Source organism: Myxocyprinus asiaticus, chromosome 48 (assembly GCF_019703515.2).
Source record: "Myxocyprinus asiaticus isolate MX2 ecotype Aquarium Trade chromosome 48, UBuf_Myxa_2, whole genome shotgun sequence".
In the NCBI taxonomy this organism is placed as follows: Eukaryota; Metazoa; Chordata; class Actinopteri; order Cypriniformes; family Catostomidae; genus Myxocyprinus; species Myxocyprinus asiaticus.
The window spans coordinates 20,030,006-20,045,497 of NC_059391.1; the positions used below are offsets into that span (position 1 = coordinate 20,030,006).

Here is a 15,492-nt window from a genome sequence, read left to right on the forward strand (position 1 = left end):
TCGTGATTACAGTGAGGCACTTACAATGGAAGTGAATGGGGCCAATTTTTGGAGGGTTTGAAGAAATGTGAATATTATAATTGTATAAAAACACTAACATTAATTCTTCTGTTATAACTTGAGTATTATTTGAGCTGTAAAGTTGTTTAAATTGCCATTTTTGCTGGATAACAGGGTGTTACGTCATCATGGCAGCAAAGTTTTTAAATTGGATATAACTTTACATAGAAAAGGTTAGTTGACGTTAGTTGATTACACTGAAATCATGGTAACAAGCATGTTGTTTACATTTTGTGCCAATATTTTTAAAACTGTGTGTATTTTAAGGTTTAAAGATCGGCCCCATTCACTTCCATTGTAAGTGCCTCACTGTAACCCATATTTTTGCTCTTTTTTTAAAGAAGAGGAGGGACAAGTTAAAATTAATTTTTGTGATAACATGCCATAAATGCTGTCGATTGAGCTTAACTTTTTTTGAACCCAGTATATTTAACTTTAAATCCCTCCATTTAAAACAAACGAGGGTAAGGAATTGAGACAATGATAGGATCAAAAACAAAATTTGGTCACTGGTTTACTTACCTAAATGTAAATCCAGATTATCTAGATTATGTAAAATCAAAGAAGGATTAAAGCAAATTAAGGTCAATGTGACAATGCCAAAGTCACATACACAAATTATAGCAGGCACAATGTAAGAAATAGTCTGTCTTCAGTTATCTACACTAGATAAAAAGTGTACCATGTTTTGCAAGTGATAGCATCTCATTTCTGTTTCTAGATTTATTAAGAATTCAAAAATAGCAAAAATCTCTTTTACATACACTGAGCCAAATATTTTTCCCATGGACACTAAATATCTGTATGCACTGAATCAATGAAAGACACAAATTAGTGATATGATGATAAGGGAGATCCACTAAAGAATGAATAATACCATGCATTTCATATGGAAATTTCTAAATTATATTATATAAAATTATATATTATATTATATAAATTATATAACTATTATTTTTCCATGCTATAAACTGTATAGCATTGTGTTTCGCTGTAGTGGAATTATGACATCTAGCAAGATATAACAACCTTCTTATTATTGTGTTGTAACAGTAGTAACTGATTCTTACAATTTATTTGTAAAACATAACCAACCAAAACAAAACAAGCAGATATAAGAGCACAAGTTTACTTTCAGTTACCCTATTTGAAAAAAATTCATTATGCATTCTAAAAGCAAAGCAAACCATATACAATCCTGAAGGGATGTTCAATACAAGTTAAGCTCAATCAGCAGCATTTGTGGTATAAAGTTGATTACCACAAAAATAATTTTGACTAATGATAACTTTGAAGTTCCCTCCTTTTCTTGAAAAAAAATAAATAAATAAATAAAATTACATTTTTTTTTTCCTTACCATGGAAGATTTTTTTTTTTTTTTTAATTGTTTATTTAAGGGGTTTAATGGCAGAAATTTGATGCTTATAATTTAATAAAAGCACTTTAAAAACTTGTGTATTATTTAAGCTGTAAAATTGTCTAAATCATCATTTTTACAGGAGCCTTTTTTGAGTTTATTGTTGTAAAACTGGATGTAACTTTGCACAGAAAATCATGTTTACATGCATATTGTTTACATCTTGTGACTATACTTTTGAAACAGTGAGTGTTTTAACATTTACGGATTGGCCCAATTCACTTTCGTTGTACTGTAATTGCCTCACTGTAACCAGACTTTTGCTTTTTTTAAAGAAAAGGAAGGACAAGTCAAAATACATTTTTGTGGTAATGAATTTTGTGCCACAAATGCTGTTGACTGAGTTTAACTTAAAACTTGAAACTGAAATATTCCTTTAAACTTCATTCCAAATTGTGGTAGTCAATAATTTACACTGAGAAACAACCTGAGAAATAGTCTGGACTGTAACATTCACAATTTTATTGCACGGCTGTTATTATACATGACAGCATTTCAGTCCACATTAGGTCTGCTTTTCTTGAAAATTGTTTTTGGGTCCTTCACATTCACTTTTGTCGAAGCAATGACCAGCATACAGAAATTTTTGTCAATAGTGTGGTGCTCTGTTCCAGTATATAAATAATGAGCATTAAAGTTCAAGTTCCGATCTCTTTACAGCTAAGTGTTTTGGTTCTTGTGCTGTTCAGAAAATCATAGGGTGACTGCAAGGGGGGTCTCCAAAGTACAAAAACAGTTCATAGTGCAAATGTCAATCACATTAAGGCAAAAATATAAATGTAAAAAAATAGCCGGGCGTGCACACCGTTACCTTTGTTACAAAAAAGGAATGAAGGTTTTGTCCTCAATGAGCGAGAGCGACAAGTTTTTCAGCTCCTCGGGGGAGTTGACAGCTTTGTAGCCAAGTTCGTCTAAAATGTGCTGACAAACATTTTGTGTGTAATCAACTATGTCATGAGACAGTTTCAACCTCCAGCTTTCCGCATTGGCCGCTGAGTCCCTCAATGTGCCATACTTATGCTTTGCTGACAAATCATTATTGCCTCTAGTGTTATTGTGTATCCAGTCCACCACGCTCTTTTCCATGGAAAGACCCAGGAATTCGTAAACCTCCTTGGTTTTTTGGAGTGGGTTCCTTGCCAGGTCCTCGTATCTCACCAGCATGTACCTTCCCCGAAGCCACGGTGGCCGGCTTAAGCCTGTGGACACTGAGTTCAGGAAGTCGTCGCACACTGTTGTGAGCTGGCTCAAATCCAAGTTGTAGGGTTTACGCCCTGTGGCTCTCCAGATTCGCCACAGGCGGTACGTGTCCCTAAAGGTTTCAATCCGTGAAGATAATATCCCACGCGGGTCCCTCACCAGCTGGATCACTTTCAGGTTAAGTCGAGGGTCTTCGATTAGCGCCTTGAGGTCACTGACCTCCGGTATGCGCACTGTTTTAATGGCCACATGGCGTCTTTCTCGACACGATTCGGTAGCTAGGGTCAAGCTGAGGGAGGCACACTTTCGAACGCAATCCCCCTCGTCTATATTGCCATCGCTGGGGCTGTAGGCATCACAGACCGGCATGGAGCAAAGGGCTTTGCTGGCTCCTCGTCGAAAGAGTTTGTCCGTGGTGTGGTTTGCAGGCTGCGGTTTGATGTAACTCTCCAAGAAATACAAGTCGCAATTGTACAAGCTTCTCAGAAGGTCACGACTGGCTCCCAGCATCACCCTGCGCTCGACAGCATATCTGCTGGGAGAAAGGTGAGGGATTAAGGTAGTTTGAATGTGATAGATTGGTTCAAAAAGATAGAACACATCTGAGTGCTGGTTGAACAGCTGTCCAACGAAAGACGAGCCGCTTCGGGTGGTCGCCAAGATGAGGATGTGAATCTTCCTGGAGGAATTGTAATTGAAATACGGGTACTCGTCACACGTCCGATCGAAGGGCTCCACATCCAGTCCCAAGCCGCAGTTCAAAGGGTTAGCAACCGGGCACATATGAAAAGGCTTGGCTGTGAAAGTCCTGATTGCTGTGTATTGGATCGCTATTGACACCAATGCAAGCAGAATCAAAGCCTTCCAGGAACATTGCATGGCTGGGTAACTTCATTTAGATGATGCAGTCTGATTTAATCCTACCAACAAAGGCACAGCTGGGAAATAAAATAGATCTCAGATTGAGTCTAATGAAAATAAAAATAAAAAAACAGACCATAATGTAAGACATGGGGAGCTTTTGAAAAATATAAAAAGTATAACAATGAATTACAGTTTTGAAAAATCCATTTACATTCAAAAGGTCTAAAGTAAAGGAAATTAACTTTTTGTAAACTAAATCAGTTATTGTAGTTTCCAAGTCTATATTTAAACTGTAGAGACAAGTCAAACGTTAATTTCTAGCACTGAAATACTGTAAAAAGAGAAACTATGCTACATTAAGGAATAATTTCTTACTTTTCATGCAATCTAGTGAGGTTGACTCAGTCATAAGAAATAGTCATATTTGACTTGAATAAAACCAGTTAATTTAGATGTTCCCACATGAAGCACATTATTAGTTTATCTGACACAACACAAAGTACATGTCCCTTCAAAATATAGCTATTGTCTTAAATCCTCCAAGCACTTTGCCTCAGAATTCGATAAAGTTGCCACTCTTTATTTTAATGCAGCTGAACTCTAGAAACTAAACTAGCTCCTACAGGCTTTTATAAGCCTAGGGTATTTTGTTTTTCCCTTGGGAAAAAGGTGCATGCAAACCAACATCTAGAATGTAGACTGGCTCCTAAATCTTAGCAGAAACTGGCACCAGTTCAGGCACCTGTAGAGAGCTGCATTAATTGAAGTCTCTCACAAAACATCATGCCTAGATTTGAAAGGCAGCCGCCGACGACAGCGCGTCGATTTACCGCAGTGCAACACAACTCATTATTCAGTAGGAAATAACAAAAAAATAGTAGGCTACCATATCTGACTGTCGGCTATCTAAAACGGCGACCAACTTGGTTTCGTTTATTCCAGCGCGAAAATGTAAGGCATCCAATGGACTTGAAAATAGCGTAAAATAAATAGTTCAGCTAGATATACTTGCCTCATATTAAGCTGTATGAGAACATGCCGAAAATTTAAACAAAAGGAAAAAAATCTCCATAAACCGCGATGGCTTTGCGTAGCAGTCCCGTAACGCCCTTCATAGACACTTAACGCTTTTTGTTCATGTGTTTAAATATCGATGGGCTCCTTATTGCCTTAAAAACCGCCGGCGGCGGCGATGAAAAGGGTCGTAAATCCTCAAGCAGCCCCATTCATGCTTAGGGTAAAACATTCAAAGACGGGCTCCGTGGGAGAGAAAAGAGAAGAATAAGGTATTGACGCGCATCCTCCGACATCTCTCTGTGACTAAAAGCGTAACGCCGGACGAATATTTCTTTCGTCGTGAGGTAAAGAGTGAAGAGAGGCGTGCCAGACGGTCCCAGATTAAGTAGAAGGTAGGCAGCCCTACGAAACCCTCTACGAATATTCATCCCCTTCCCTCAAAACCACAGTTGACAAAGGAGGAGAAAAAAAAAAAAAAAACAGCACGGGGGGAGGCAGATTAGGTTCACTACTCGTCCTCCCTGAGAACATGTCTGTGCTCGATGATGATGATGAAGCCTTTGAAAGCGGAGTTAGTTTTGGATGAGGTGAAGTCGCGGGGTCTGGAAATTTCAGCGCATTTTTGGTCTTCGATACATTTTTTGACGACAGTTTGATATAGAGAATATAATTCATGGAATATATGCGAGTAAAAATGAGCCAGACATGGCCGGCTGGTGGATTCTGGTGCTGAATGACTGAAAGGCTGAAAAATAATTATGTAATGGTACAGTGTGTCTAGAAAAAACAGCGTTGTGGTTTAATCTTAGTCTGTTTACCCGTTTTGGCATATTTAGTTTGGTTTTAGCTGGAGAGAAGAGTATACTTTTTTATTTTATTTTTTTTAATCTAATTTTCTCCCAATTTGGAATGCCCAATTCCCACTACTTAGTAGGTCCTGGTGGTGGCCCGGTTACTCACCTCAGTCCGGGTGGAGGAGGACAAGTCTCAGTTGCCTTCGCTTCTGAGACCGACAATCCGTGCATCTTATCACGTGGCTCATTGTGCATGACACCGCAGAGACTCCCAGCATGTGGAGGCTCATGCTGCTTTCCGCGGTCCACACACAACTTACCACGTGCCCCATTGAGAGCAAGAACCAATAATCGCGACCACGAGGAGGTTACCCCATGTGACTCTACCCTCCCTACCAACCGGGCCAATTTGGTTGCTTAGGACACCTGGCTGGAGTCACTCAGTACACCCTGGATTTGAACCTGCAACTCCAGGGGTGGTAGTCAGTACTCGCTGAGCTACCCAGGCCCCCAGACAGAAGAGTATACTGTAACTTGTGTACTATATTCAAAGTCTTCCGAAGCCATTCTACAGCTTTGTCTAAAGAACAGACCATAATTTAAATCGTTGTTTGCTAAAATTATTCTTGGAATTTGACAATAATCATACAAAAGTAAGAAAATTAAACAGTCATTAGGGTGAGTAATGCTGACAGAATTTTCATTTTTGGTTGAACTAACCCTTTTAAAGATTTCTACTTTTCTTTTCAAGTCTGTATGTTAAGCGAACCAAGTAGATTAATGTCTATTGGCATAGCAACCAATCTAACGTGGCAGAAATTGGGAGTTCATTTGACCCTTTGAATCAACACAGAAAAGCTCTATTCAATCTTATACCAAATAGTCTCTTCCATTTCTCTCTTTATCTGCTGTGTTTTTCCTCTCTGTCCTTTTACCTGAAGCCACATACTGGCATTTGAAATGGGGTTTTCACCCCAGTTCAATGTCTTGCAATCTTAGGAGCTGCCAAATGCGAGATTATGGTTGGCTTTTGCTAAATCAGTTTTATCGTTTGTGTGCTCAACGCAACCACAGTTTCAGTCAGCATGTGTGATCAAGCATTCGAAAATGTCGGCTTGTATATTGGCAAGGCACAAAGTGTGCAGTACTGGGGTGAAGATGGGTGTGTGTTCTCTTTATCCTCACTGGTGAGAGCTGGAAATAAGCTTTCAAACACAAATGATCTTCCCAATTCTGTCCACTGAATTGCACAATGCTTTGGCGGTTATTTTCTAGGGCTCTGAATATGTGGATCATTCATGACAACCGTGTCCAGAGAAATGAGAAAACCCAAAGCATGAAACATGATTTCAATGTGTGATTGTACTGTGTGCGAGAGGCAGATGAAGCAAAACCATAATAGACTTACGAGAAACTCTGAAAGCCCTCGCATACAGTACACTGGCCTGGTTTAATAAACTAGCTGAAGAGCCCACAATTAAATGTTCTGTTCAAAAAGTGTACCACAACATTATGCTTTCTGCGCAGCCAACATGTCATATTATCAACCAGTAAAAGTTTGTCAGGCATGCAGCCAAATTTCCCCAACTCAATAACCCAAACTTCACCTAAACAGGCTTAATGAATATAAGAACGGTCTGAGCATTGTCTCTCTTGATGGTTCAAATGCAAGCCAGGAACATTTGGGTCTCCTCTGGTCAAGGTTTTTCCTCTTCTGGCAGCTTTGGATCAGTGCCTCTAGAGGAGACAGCTGACTTTATTTAGTATAATTGAAAAGAGTTTGTCTGAGAGAGAAAGAATAGGAAAACGGTGGGCCGTCAAGTCTGACTCTAATTAAGACAGGAGCTGCCATGGTGTTTTCATTAGACCAGATAGCTCCTAGAATTGGAGAACAAATGCCACATACTGTATATGAGATTAGCTGACTTAAGAACAAGATGTATTGTAAATAATAAGTGCTTTTTATTTATGTTTACTTTTTAATTTTGTTTTCTCAAACTGAGTAGTCTGATTTTATTGGGCAGAGGCTGAAGTGTCTAAGACAGTTGTTGAAAAGATGTTGAAACAGTGTGGATAGTGTTGCATGTAATTGTGTTGTTTTTCAGCAAGATTTGCCACACAGAGCTCCGTGCCTGGTGGATCCTTTCTTAAGTCAGAGTCAGAGGTGTTGTGCACACTGGAAAAACGTAATTGTTTTCTCCTGGATTGTAGCACGTCTTTTTCCACCCACTGATGGTACAGGTCTTAAGGTGGGCCTTCATTATTGGCAGAAATGGAGGGTCAAGGGCCTGTGTAGGCATCGATCCAGATGGCAGTCTGTTGCTTAGGGCACAGAGCATGTCAAGACCAAGCTTCCTAGAAGATATGTTCAGGTCTCAGGACAGTAATATCATCCTGTTCCTACTCGAAGATTGTTGGACCTGTCCTTGGTGAGCAGGAGAAAAGCCAGACATGTTTAATGGGCTCTTGTAATACATTCTGCCTTCCTTCTTGCACAGTGTGTAGTGGTTTTTAGGGTGCACAGAGAGCATTTTAAGTAGGCAAAAGCCCTTGACGAGGGAGTAATTGGCCAAATCGCGTATTGATATGTAATGTGTGGAGTTCTTTGGCTATAGTAAATGACTGCACAATTTTTGTAATAGGTCAGTGGGAAAAGTACAGGGCCAAGAGCATGATAATGAATAATTCAGAGTGTCCTCTTCGAGATGAGGCTTGCAATTGTGATTCCTCCATGAATAACAATAATTCCCATCAAAAATCCAAAAATGACTGTTTTACAACATTGTTGCCATGACGGTGACAAATAACTAGAAGTACATCCGTCTAAAACAGTATGCCGCAAAACATTTTTTATGTCTTATAATTAATGTAAGTACTTTTATAAAATTTAAAAAAGTTTCACATTTCTGCCTTAAAATCCTCCAAAATTGGCTCCATTCACTTCCATTGTAAGTGCCTCACTGTAACCTCGATTTTTGCTTTAAAAAAAAAAAAAAAGGAGGAACAAAATTCATTTGTGGTAAACAACATTATGCCACAGATGCTGGCCGTTGAGCTTAACTTGTATTGAACTAGGACTATTCCTTTAATGTTAAAGGTAAAAGATCTACTGTATATGCTTACACAAATAACAAAATAAGACTTGTCATATGCATTTCTGCTACACAACAGAAAATGTCACCCATATTTTAAAATGAAGAAGACTTTTTTGTAATATTGTAGATGAATTTGTCTGGTATGTCTGGTATTTAAGGTCACTTCATAAGCCGCTCAGGTCTAAGAGCATTATTAATTGTGACTTAAGTTTGGTGGCATTATGATGTGGAATCACTGAAAATGAGATCGAAGGAAGAGGAGATTAAATGGAGATTGCGTAGTCATTTGCACTTAAACGAGAGGCTTAATTACACATTCTAAATGACTGTAGTTGTAGGCTCATCCCTGTTGCTAATTAACCTCACAGAACCATGATGACTCTCAGATCACATAAATTACAGCCATCGGAAATATTATTTTTTGCTCAAATGTGACCGTGATTTCAATGTGTATGACTTTTATGGACCACTAATAATGATGTATGCCAACCAAATCGCTTTTAAGTGAGAGCAATGGCTTTTTCAGCCCACTGCTCTTGTGCTTTGTCTAATTGAAAGAGAGTCATAACAAAAGCCATATCATCCCTAATGCTACACGAACAAGAACCATAATGACTTCACAGCAAAATATAAGGTCTCAGGGTGTTTAGTAACACTTGGTCCATGGATAGTTTAACCATTAATGGAGATTTTGTTTGTGCTATAGAATGACTGGAAGTGCTCTGGTTTTAGGTCATAAAAGAAAGAATCATAAAAGATTCCCAACAATTGCCACCGGTGTAATAAAAGATTTCCTTTTATTGTTTATTTATACTGAAAGTGACAATTAAACGGTAACAAAAGGAAAAGGCCCTTCACTCATATGCCATTCGTTTTTTATTCATGGCAACTGAAATTAGTCAACAATCTGAATACATTTTTAAAGTTCCTGTTGAAATTTGCAACCCAGTCTCATGAAAATTCGTACATATTTTACGAGTTGGCTATTTCGTATGATTTCGTACGAGTTCGTTTGTATAAATTTGTACGATTTCATCACGTGCAAATGCCCGGATATCTAAGCTTGAGTTTCGCACACGAGGCATTAAGGACATGCTTATTAATATTATACTCAAACCCCTTATCTAAACCTAATTGATCAGTAGAGTGTGTAAACATGATAGGAAGCGTTGTGTGTGACAGAAGCAAGTAATTGTCGTGTATTAGATGGAAACGATGTCCAGCGACGTCATTGGCTGTAGTGAAAGTCGTACGAATTCATACAAGTGTAGTCACACGATACCATACGAATTAGCCAAATTTAGAAAAGTCGTATGAATCCTTACGATTTTGCCGTGAGAGTGTGTAGGAAATTTGAGTTGACTCAATTGTATATCTGTTGACTTATTTTTATGGGCCTCATTTATTAAATAAAAGTAGAAGAATTTTCTGTTTGTAAAAACATTCTTTGGTAAACTGTAAATAAATTGCACTCAAATGTTTTTACACAGAAATTCATGAATGAGGCCCTACTACCCAGTCTCATGGCAAGTTGTAATAATATTATGAAATAGCGAAATCGTAGAATCATTGGCTTGTAAAAAACCTATATGACTTTACTTCCATAGAGAAAAATAAACTAACCAAATGAGTGGTGTTATTAAAATTTTTCTTAAGTTTAACCCCTCACCAAACCTAAATCTTACTTTTTTTCTTTTTTTGCCAGAGGCTATTTGCACTAAGTGTGAAAAGCAACAAAAAGCATCTTCTTTGTACTAAGTGCAAATAGCATTATATGCTGTTTGCACTCTAGTGCAAATAGTGGCAGATACTCTTACACCCCTGTTTAAATACTAACATACAGTATAGTGACACTGCAGCATTTTTATTGTTTATTTGGAGTCCCACCGACACCCTACACCAAATCCTACCCCGAACACTACCTTACAAAAATTAATCATGGTTTTACTACAGTAACCGTAGTATCACCATGGCATTTTTCTAGTAAAATCATAGTAACCACAAAATTAAACATGGTTACTATTAACTACTATTAACAACATGTTACTGTAGTAGCACCATGGTTAGTACATCCGAACTATATAGTTTCCACCAAAACACATGTTTACTACAATATTACTGCAGTAAAAACCATGGTTAATTTTATCTGGATCAAATCCTTCTCTCAAGTCCCCGACCTTCACTGTGACCAAATCACTGTGAGGAATTTCTTTTATTTATTTCTATAAGTAGCATTATAGGAAATATTAAGAGTAGAGACATGGGAAAAAGTATGTCAAGGGGTGGGATTCTAACCCAGATCTCCAGCATGACAACATATACCGTCGTTACACCCAGAGCTACAACAGCTGCACATTAGGGGAGCAGTTTGTTGTAAAATTCTGTTTCCACCAGACTACTGGAGTGCAAATAGTGATTTAATTATCCAATTTCTTAATCCACTAAATGTCAAACCCGTTAACCAGTTTCATTTCTCTGCCCCATTACGGAAAAATTCAAATATGCCCGCCTTCATTTGATCAGCAGTTAACCCCAAATAAATCTGTTGTGTGTGTCTTGAGTTTGGTCTGAGCAGTAGTGGGCAGAGTTAGTGTAAATAGCCTCTGCCAACAAGATGGGCTATTTGCACTTAGTGCACTTTTATTTTCTGGTAATGAAATGTAAAAATGTTTTATCTCTGTGGTGTTATGAGCCAAATTTGACCAGTAATGGTGCTCTTTTACATAATATTATGCAATTTAAAACAGATTTGTAAATCTATGCGTTATATTTTATCAAAAATATTTAAAATGAAAAATCGCCCAACACAATTTTGTCCCAGATGAGCTGCATCTTAATCACAGATATACAGACTGTATACTTCACTCCTAAGTATTGTTGTACACATAAGCACATGCATACTCACAGTATGTTTTTAACAGTTGTGAACCCGTTCAAAGTGAGTAAATGAGTTAAAACATAATTTTAGATGATGATAATTAATTTATGTCTTGTAATGTTACATGGCCATTATCCTTTTTAACTTGTTTGGTGGTTGTTTTTGAACAAAGAACATGAATGTTGGCTAATTAACTTTCTCTAAGGCATTCATTAAGTCTATTTTTTATGCTGCTACTTCGATATCTCTATGATCATATCTTCATATCTGCTCCTAACTTCAACTTCAAAAGCCCATGACATAAGATGAAAAATACTAACCAAGGTTGTTTCATAATTAGCCACAATTAAGCTTTAGTGACTTTAATGAGTGAGTAAGTGACCTAAAGATTTAGTGATCTGTTCAGCGTATAACTATGATTCATGGTTGTCATCATCATTGTGCAATCATATTCATGGCTTATTGATGTTTAATGAAAAGGTGCCCCATTTCTTTTCGATGGACTTTCTTAATGAGTGAATCACAATGCAATTCCATTCAAAGTATATTGGATTCCCATATATATACCAAGAGGCCAAGAAGGCAAAGAGATGAAGCTGTTTTGTGCTCCCAGATCCCACAGTAATGATCTTCTCTCATTTGCTGTGCCCTCTCTGCTGTCTCGTTGCCTCTCGAGAGAGAATCTTGCATTACTCTTTTCCTCTTAAAAGCTTGACCCATTTTTTCTGCATCTCTGACCAGCTCAACTGCACAGCAAAAAATAATGTTTAAATAAACATTTGAGGATGTTTGCGGTCAGAGGAAGGTTTTTTTATTTTTTTTTTTTGGTGAAACACCTTTGGGTCTTGGCTGAGGTAATCTAACTCCAATTTTGAATGCAACTTTTTCAAGTGTGAAAAGAAACTTGAATTTCCTTGCATGAGTCACAGCATGATCTGCACTTTTGAGGACATCATTAAAGGCACAAGTATAGTCCCAATAAAAAGCATGTGTTTCAAATCGCATTAAACAGCAAACTCAGGTCCACACAGCCATCATTCAAGACTTTAAGCATTATTAAAATTACCTTCTTTTCACCCCTCATACCTAAACACTCCCATTGCTTCACATTAGAAGGATTGTTTAGTGAAAATACATCACCTTCATCTAATTACTTTGCCCTCTGTTGGAATGAACTCTTTCCATCCATTTATTAAGTGTTACAGTTTACTTAAATTACTGCCATCCCTCTCTCCTCTCCTCCTCCTCTTTTCTCTCTCCCTCTCTCCTCTTTTCTAAATAGATGCATTTCTAGCTGTCAGAGTTTGTGGGACAGGCTGAAATATGGAATCATGCTGGCTTTTGTTGCTTTAGTGGTTCTTCTATGGAGACGATTACAGAAACAACTCAAAGGGCCTATGCTGGATTAGGGCTGGTATATTACATTGTGATGGATCGAGCAGCCAGGATTTGGCAGTCAAACAGTAGGAGCACAAAAGAAGCCCATTTTTAGAAACAGCCTATCAAACCCATCCCACCTGAGAACCATCAGATGTTCTTTTAATTGGAAATCTTTCATCCAAGCCCTGATACTTTGTTTCCAACGACCCGACAAAGATAAGTCAGTTCTAAATGTACATTTTAACAATGTACAACCAATATAGTTTTGTGCAACAATTAGACTGTGTTTTAACTTGCGACATGATAGAGGGCTAAAAGCTATCGCTTTCATGTATATTTGAGATTTTACTTAGCTGTGACTGCGACTAGTGACATGCCACAGGGTAAATGAATAATAATAATAATAATAATAATACATTTTATTTTTATATCACCTTTCATACATAAAATGCAGCTCAAAGTGCTTCACAATTGGAAGTATAAAAACATAGAATTCAAAATTTCAGAGAAAGTAAAACAAATCATCGCAATGAAAATGAAACAGTACAAAGATACAAAATGTAAATAAATAAATACAAATAATTAAAACAAATGTAGGGAAATCAAAATTAAAAACATGCTAATTGAATATAATGATAATCAATAAAAAAACATAAAATAGATTAATCAAAAGCTAGTTTAAAAAGATGTCTTCAAATGCTTTTTAAAAATGTAAATGCTTGGTGCTTGTCTAATTTCAGTTGGTAAATTATTCCAGATCTTTGGCACATAATGGCTAAAAGCAGCTTCACCAGATCTCTTAATATTTAGATGACAGCATGTAAGAAATTCTGCATTAGAAGACCTCAAACTGCAAGTTGGAACATAATTTGATAAAAAGACGATGGTGCTAAAGCATTAAGTGCTTTAAAAACCATTAAAATCAATCCTGTATTTAATGGGTAACCAATGCAAATCAGCTAAAACTGGTATAATGTGGTCTCTCCTCGTGGATCTTGTAAGTACTCTGGCTGCAGCATTCTGCACCAGTTGCAGTCTATCTATACAACTCTTAGGTAAGCCAGTATAAGTGCATTACAATAATTGATGTGAGAAAAAATAAAAGCATGAATAATTTTTTTCACATCATCGAGTGAAATAAAGGGTTGAATTTGTGCGGTATTTCTAAGATGATAAAAACAGATCTTAGTAACATAAGTTATATGAGACTTAAAATTCAGATCACAATCTAGAATGACACCAGGGTTCTTCACCTCTGTCATTGAAGGCAAAGCCAGAGTACCTAGTGTAGTTTCAATTTTTCCCCCTCATGTTTTGAGCCAACAATAAGTATCTCTGTTTTATGTTTATTTAAATACAAAAAGTTAGTGTTCATCCATAATAGGATGCTGGACAAACATTCAGACAATCTCTTTAATGCTTGTGTGTCATTTGGCTCTACAGAGATATATAGTTGAATGTCACTGCTGCAAATTGCTTCCCCTGCATCCAAATATGCATACTTTGCTACTAATTAGTATGCCAAAAGCAGTTTTTCAATTGAGTAGGATGTCCAAATCTTCAGTATTCATAAAACAGTAGGCAAGAAATACCCGGATGACCAATGAAGTGCACATCCATTGGACACTTTACAATTGTACTACCATAATCCCACAGGAGCTGAAGAGACGTCATATTCAAAACACTAAATTAAAATAACAGAGGAGAACTGTAAGTTCTAGGCTATAAATACCAAGACAGTTGTGTCTTGTAGTTAAATTGTACTTTTGTCAATTATTTTCACGTTTGTTGTTAATACGTCGTACTTTCAGATCACGGTACAATGCTGCTCACATTCCTGTATAAATTATGAAGAATGTACCATTTCTAACGGTGGAGAAGTACATTCTTTATTAGTACGCAAATTCAGATGCAGCTCAGGTGTCAATTTTACAGTGTTGCGCTGGGTGGCCCTGCCCAAAGTAAAATTTCATTGGTCCAAAATCTTGCTTCAAATTACTGTAGATTAAAAATCAGATTTGTTCAGATTGGCTGATATTAGCTGCTTTACTACGATCGGGCCGAACGGTTCTGAGCACGGTGAGGATCAGTTCCAGTTGCATTTACACTTAAGCACGGTTCGGCACAGCACTATTACAAACTGTTCTCGGTCAGGATTTTTTGGCACGGTTAGTTAACCATGCTTAACAGCGCTCTTCAATTCTGGTGGAATGGATTAACTACATGGTGACTCACGATTCCCATAATTAATTTAGTGAAAAAGGTGCTAAAATAATGCCGATACTATCACTATCAGTGTGTGCAACTTACTTTTAGTGAATTTTCTTCTTGGTTATTAATATCTGAATATAGAAGAAGAATCTTGATTCTCAGTCAGCTCAGCTGTGATCTTTTATAGAAGACCTTCGACTGCATAAATGTATTCGCTGAACGAAATGTTCAAAGCTGACAATCACCCTCACTGCCCCCCTCAGAGAAGGCAATGACGAGCTAAGCCATCACTCAGGAGGCCGAGAAGGGCCTAGAACAGGATCCTGGCTCTTGAGTGAGATGCTAATGAAGATAAATGGTGTATGTGTGGATTAATGAGAACAGAAGGCCAGGCGAACGAGAGAGCCGGGAGTTCCGCGAGAAATCCTCCGCGGCATCTCCAGCCGTCTCGCACTTCACGCGAAGAGCTCAGTTGCCAATGATGGTACTTCACTGTTTGCCCTTGAAATGCAGGTCCGGCAATTATCTCTCCCCTGTGCTGAAAAGGGGGAAGAGACAGACCTGCCTGGAAGCTT

At 37.7% G+C, this 15,492-nt stretch overlaps 1 protein-coding gene across 2 annotated transcripts; it reads right to left on the reverse strand.

The window, feature by feature from the left end:
• Positions 1 to 606: 606 nt before the first annotated feature.
• On the reverse strand, positions 607 to 5,083 carry LOC127437789 (carbohydrate sulfotransferase 1-like). 2 transcript variants are annotated; one of them, XM_051692969.1, is made up of 2 exons: positions 4,555 to 5,082; positions 607 to 3,210 (listed from the first exon to the last, which is right to left on the reverse strand). In XM_051692969.1, exons 1-2 carry the CDS (start codon positions 4,557 to 4,559, stop codon positions 2,295 to 2,297), a joined length of 921 nt encoding a protein of 306 aa, XP_051548929.1. In that variant the 5' UTR covers positions 4,560 to 5,082; the 3' UTR covers positions 607 to 2,294. The 2 variants fall into 2 exon arrangements, with proteins under 2 accessions (XP_051548929.1, XP_051548928.1); XM_051692968.1 differs by having other exon boundaries at positions 608 to 3,616; positions 4,555 to 5,083.
• Positions 5,084 to 15,492: the final 10,409 nt, after the last annotated feature.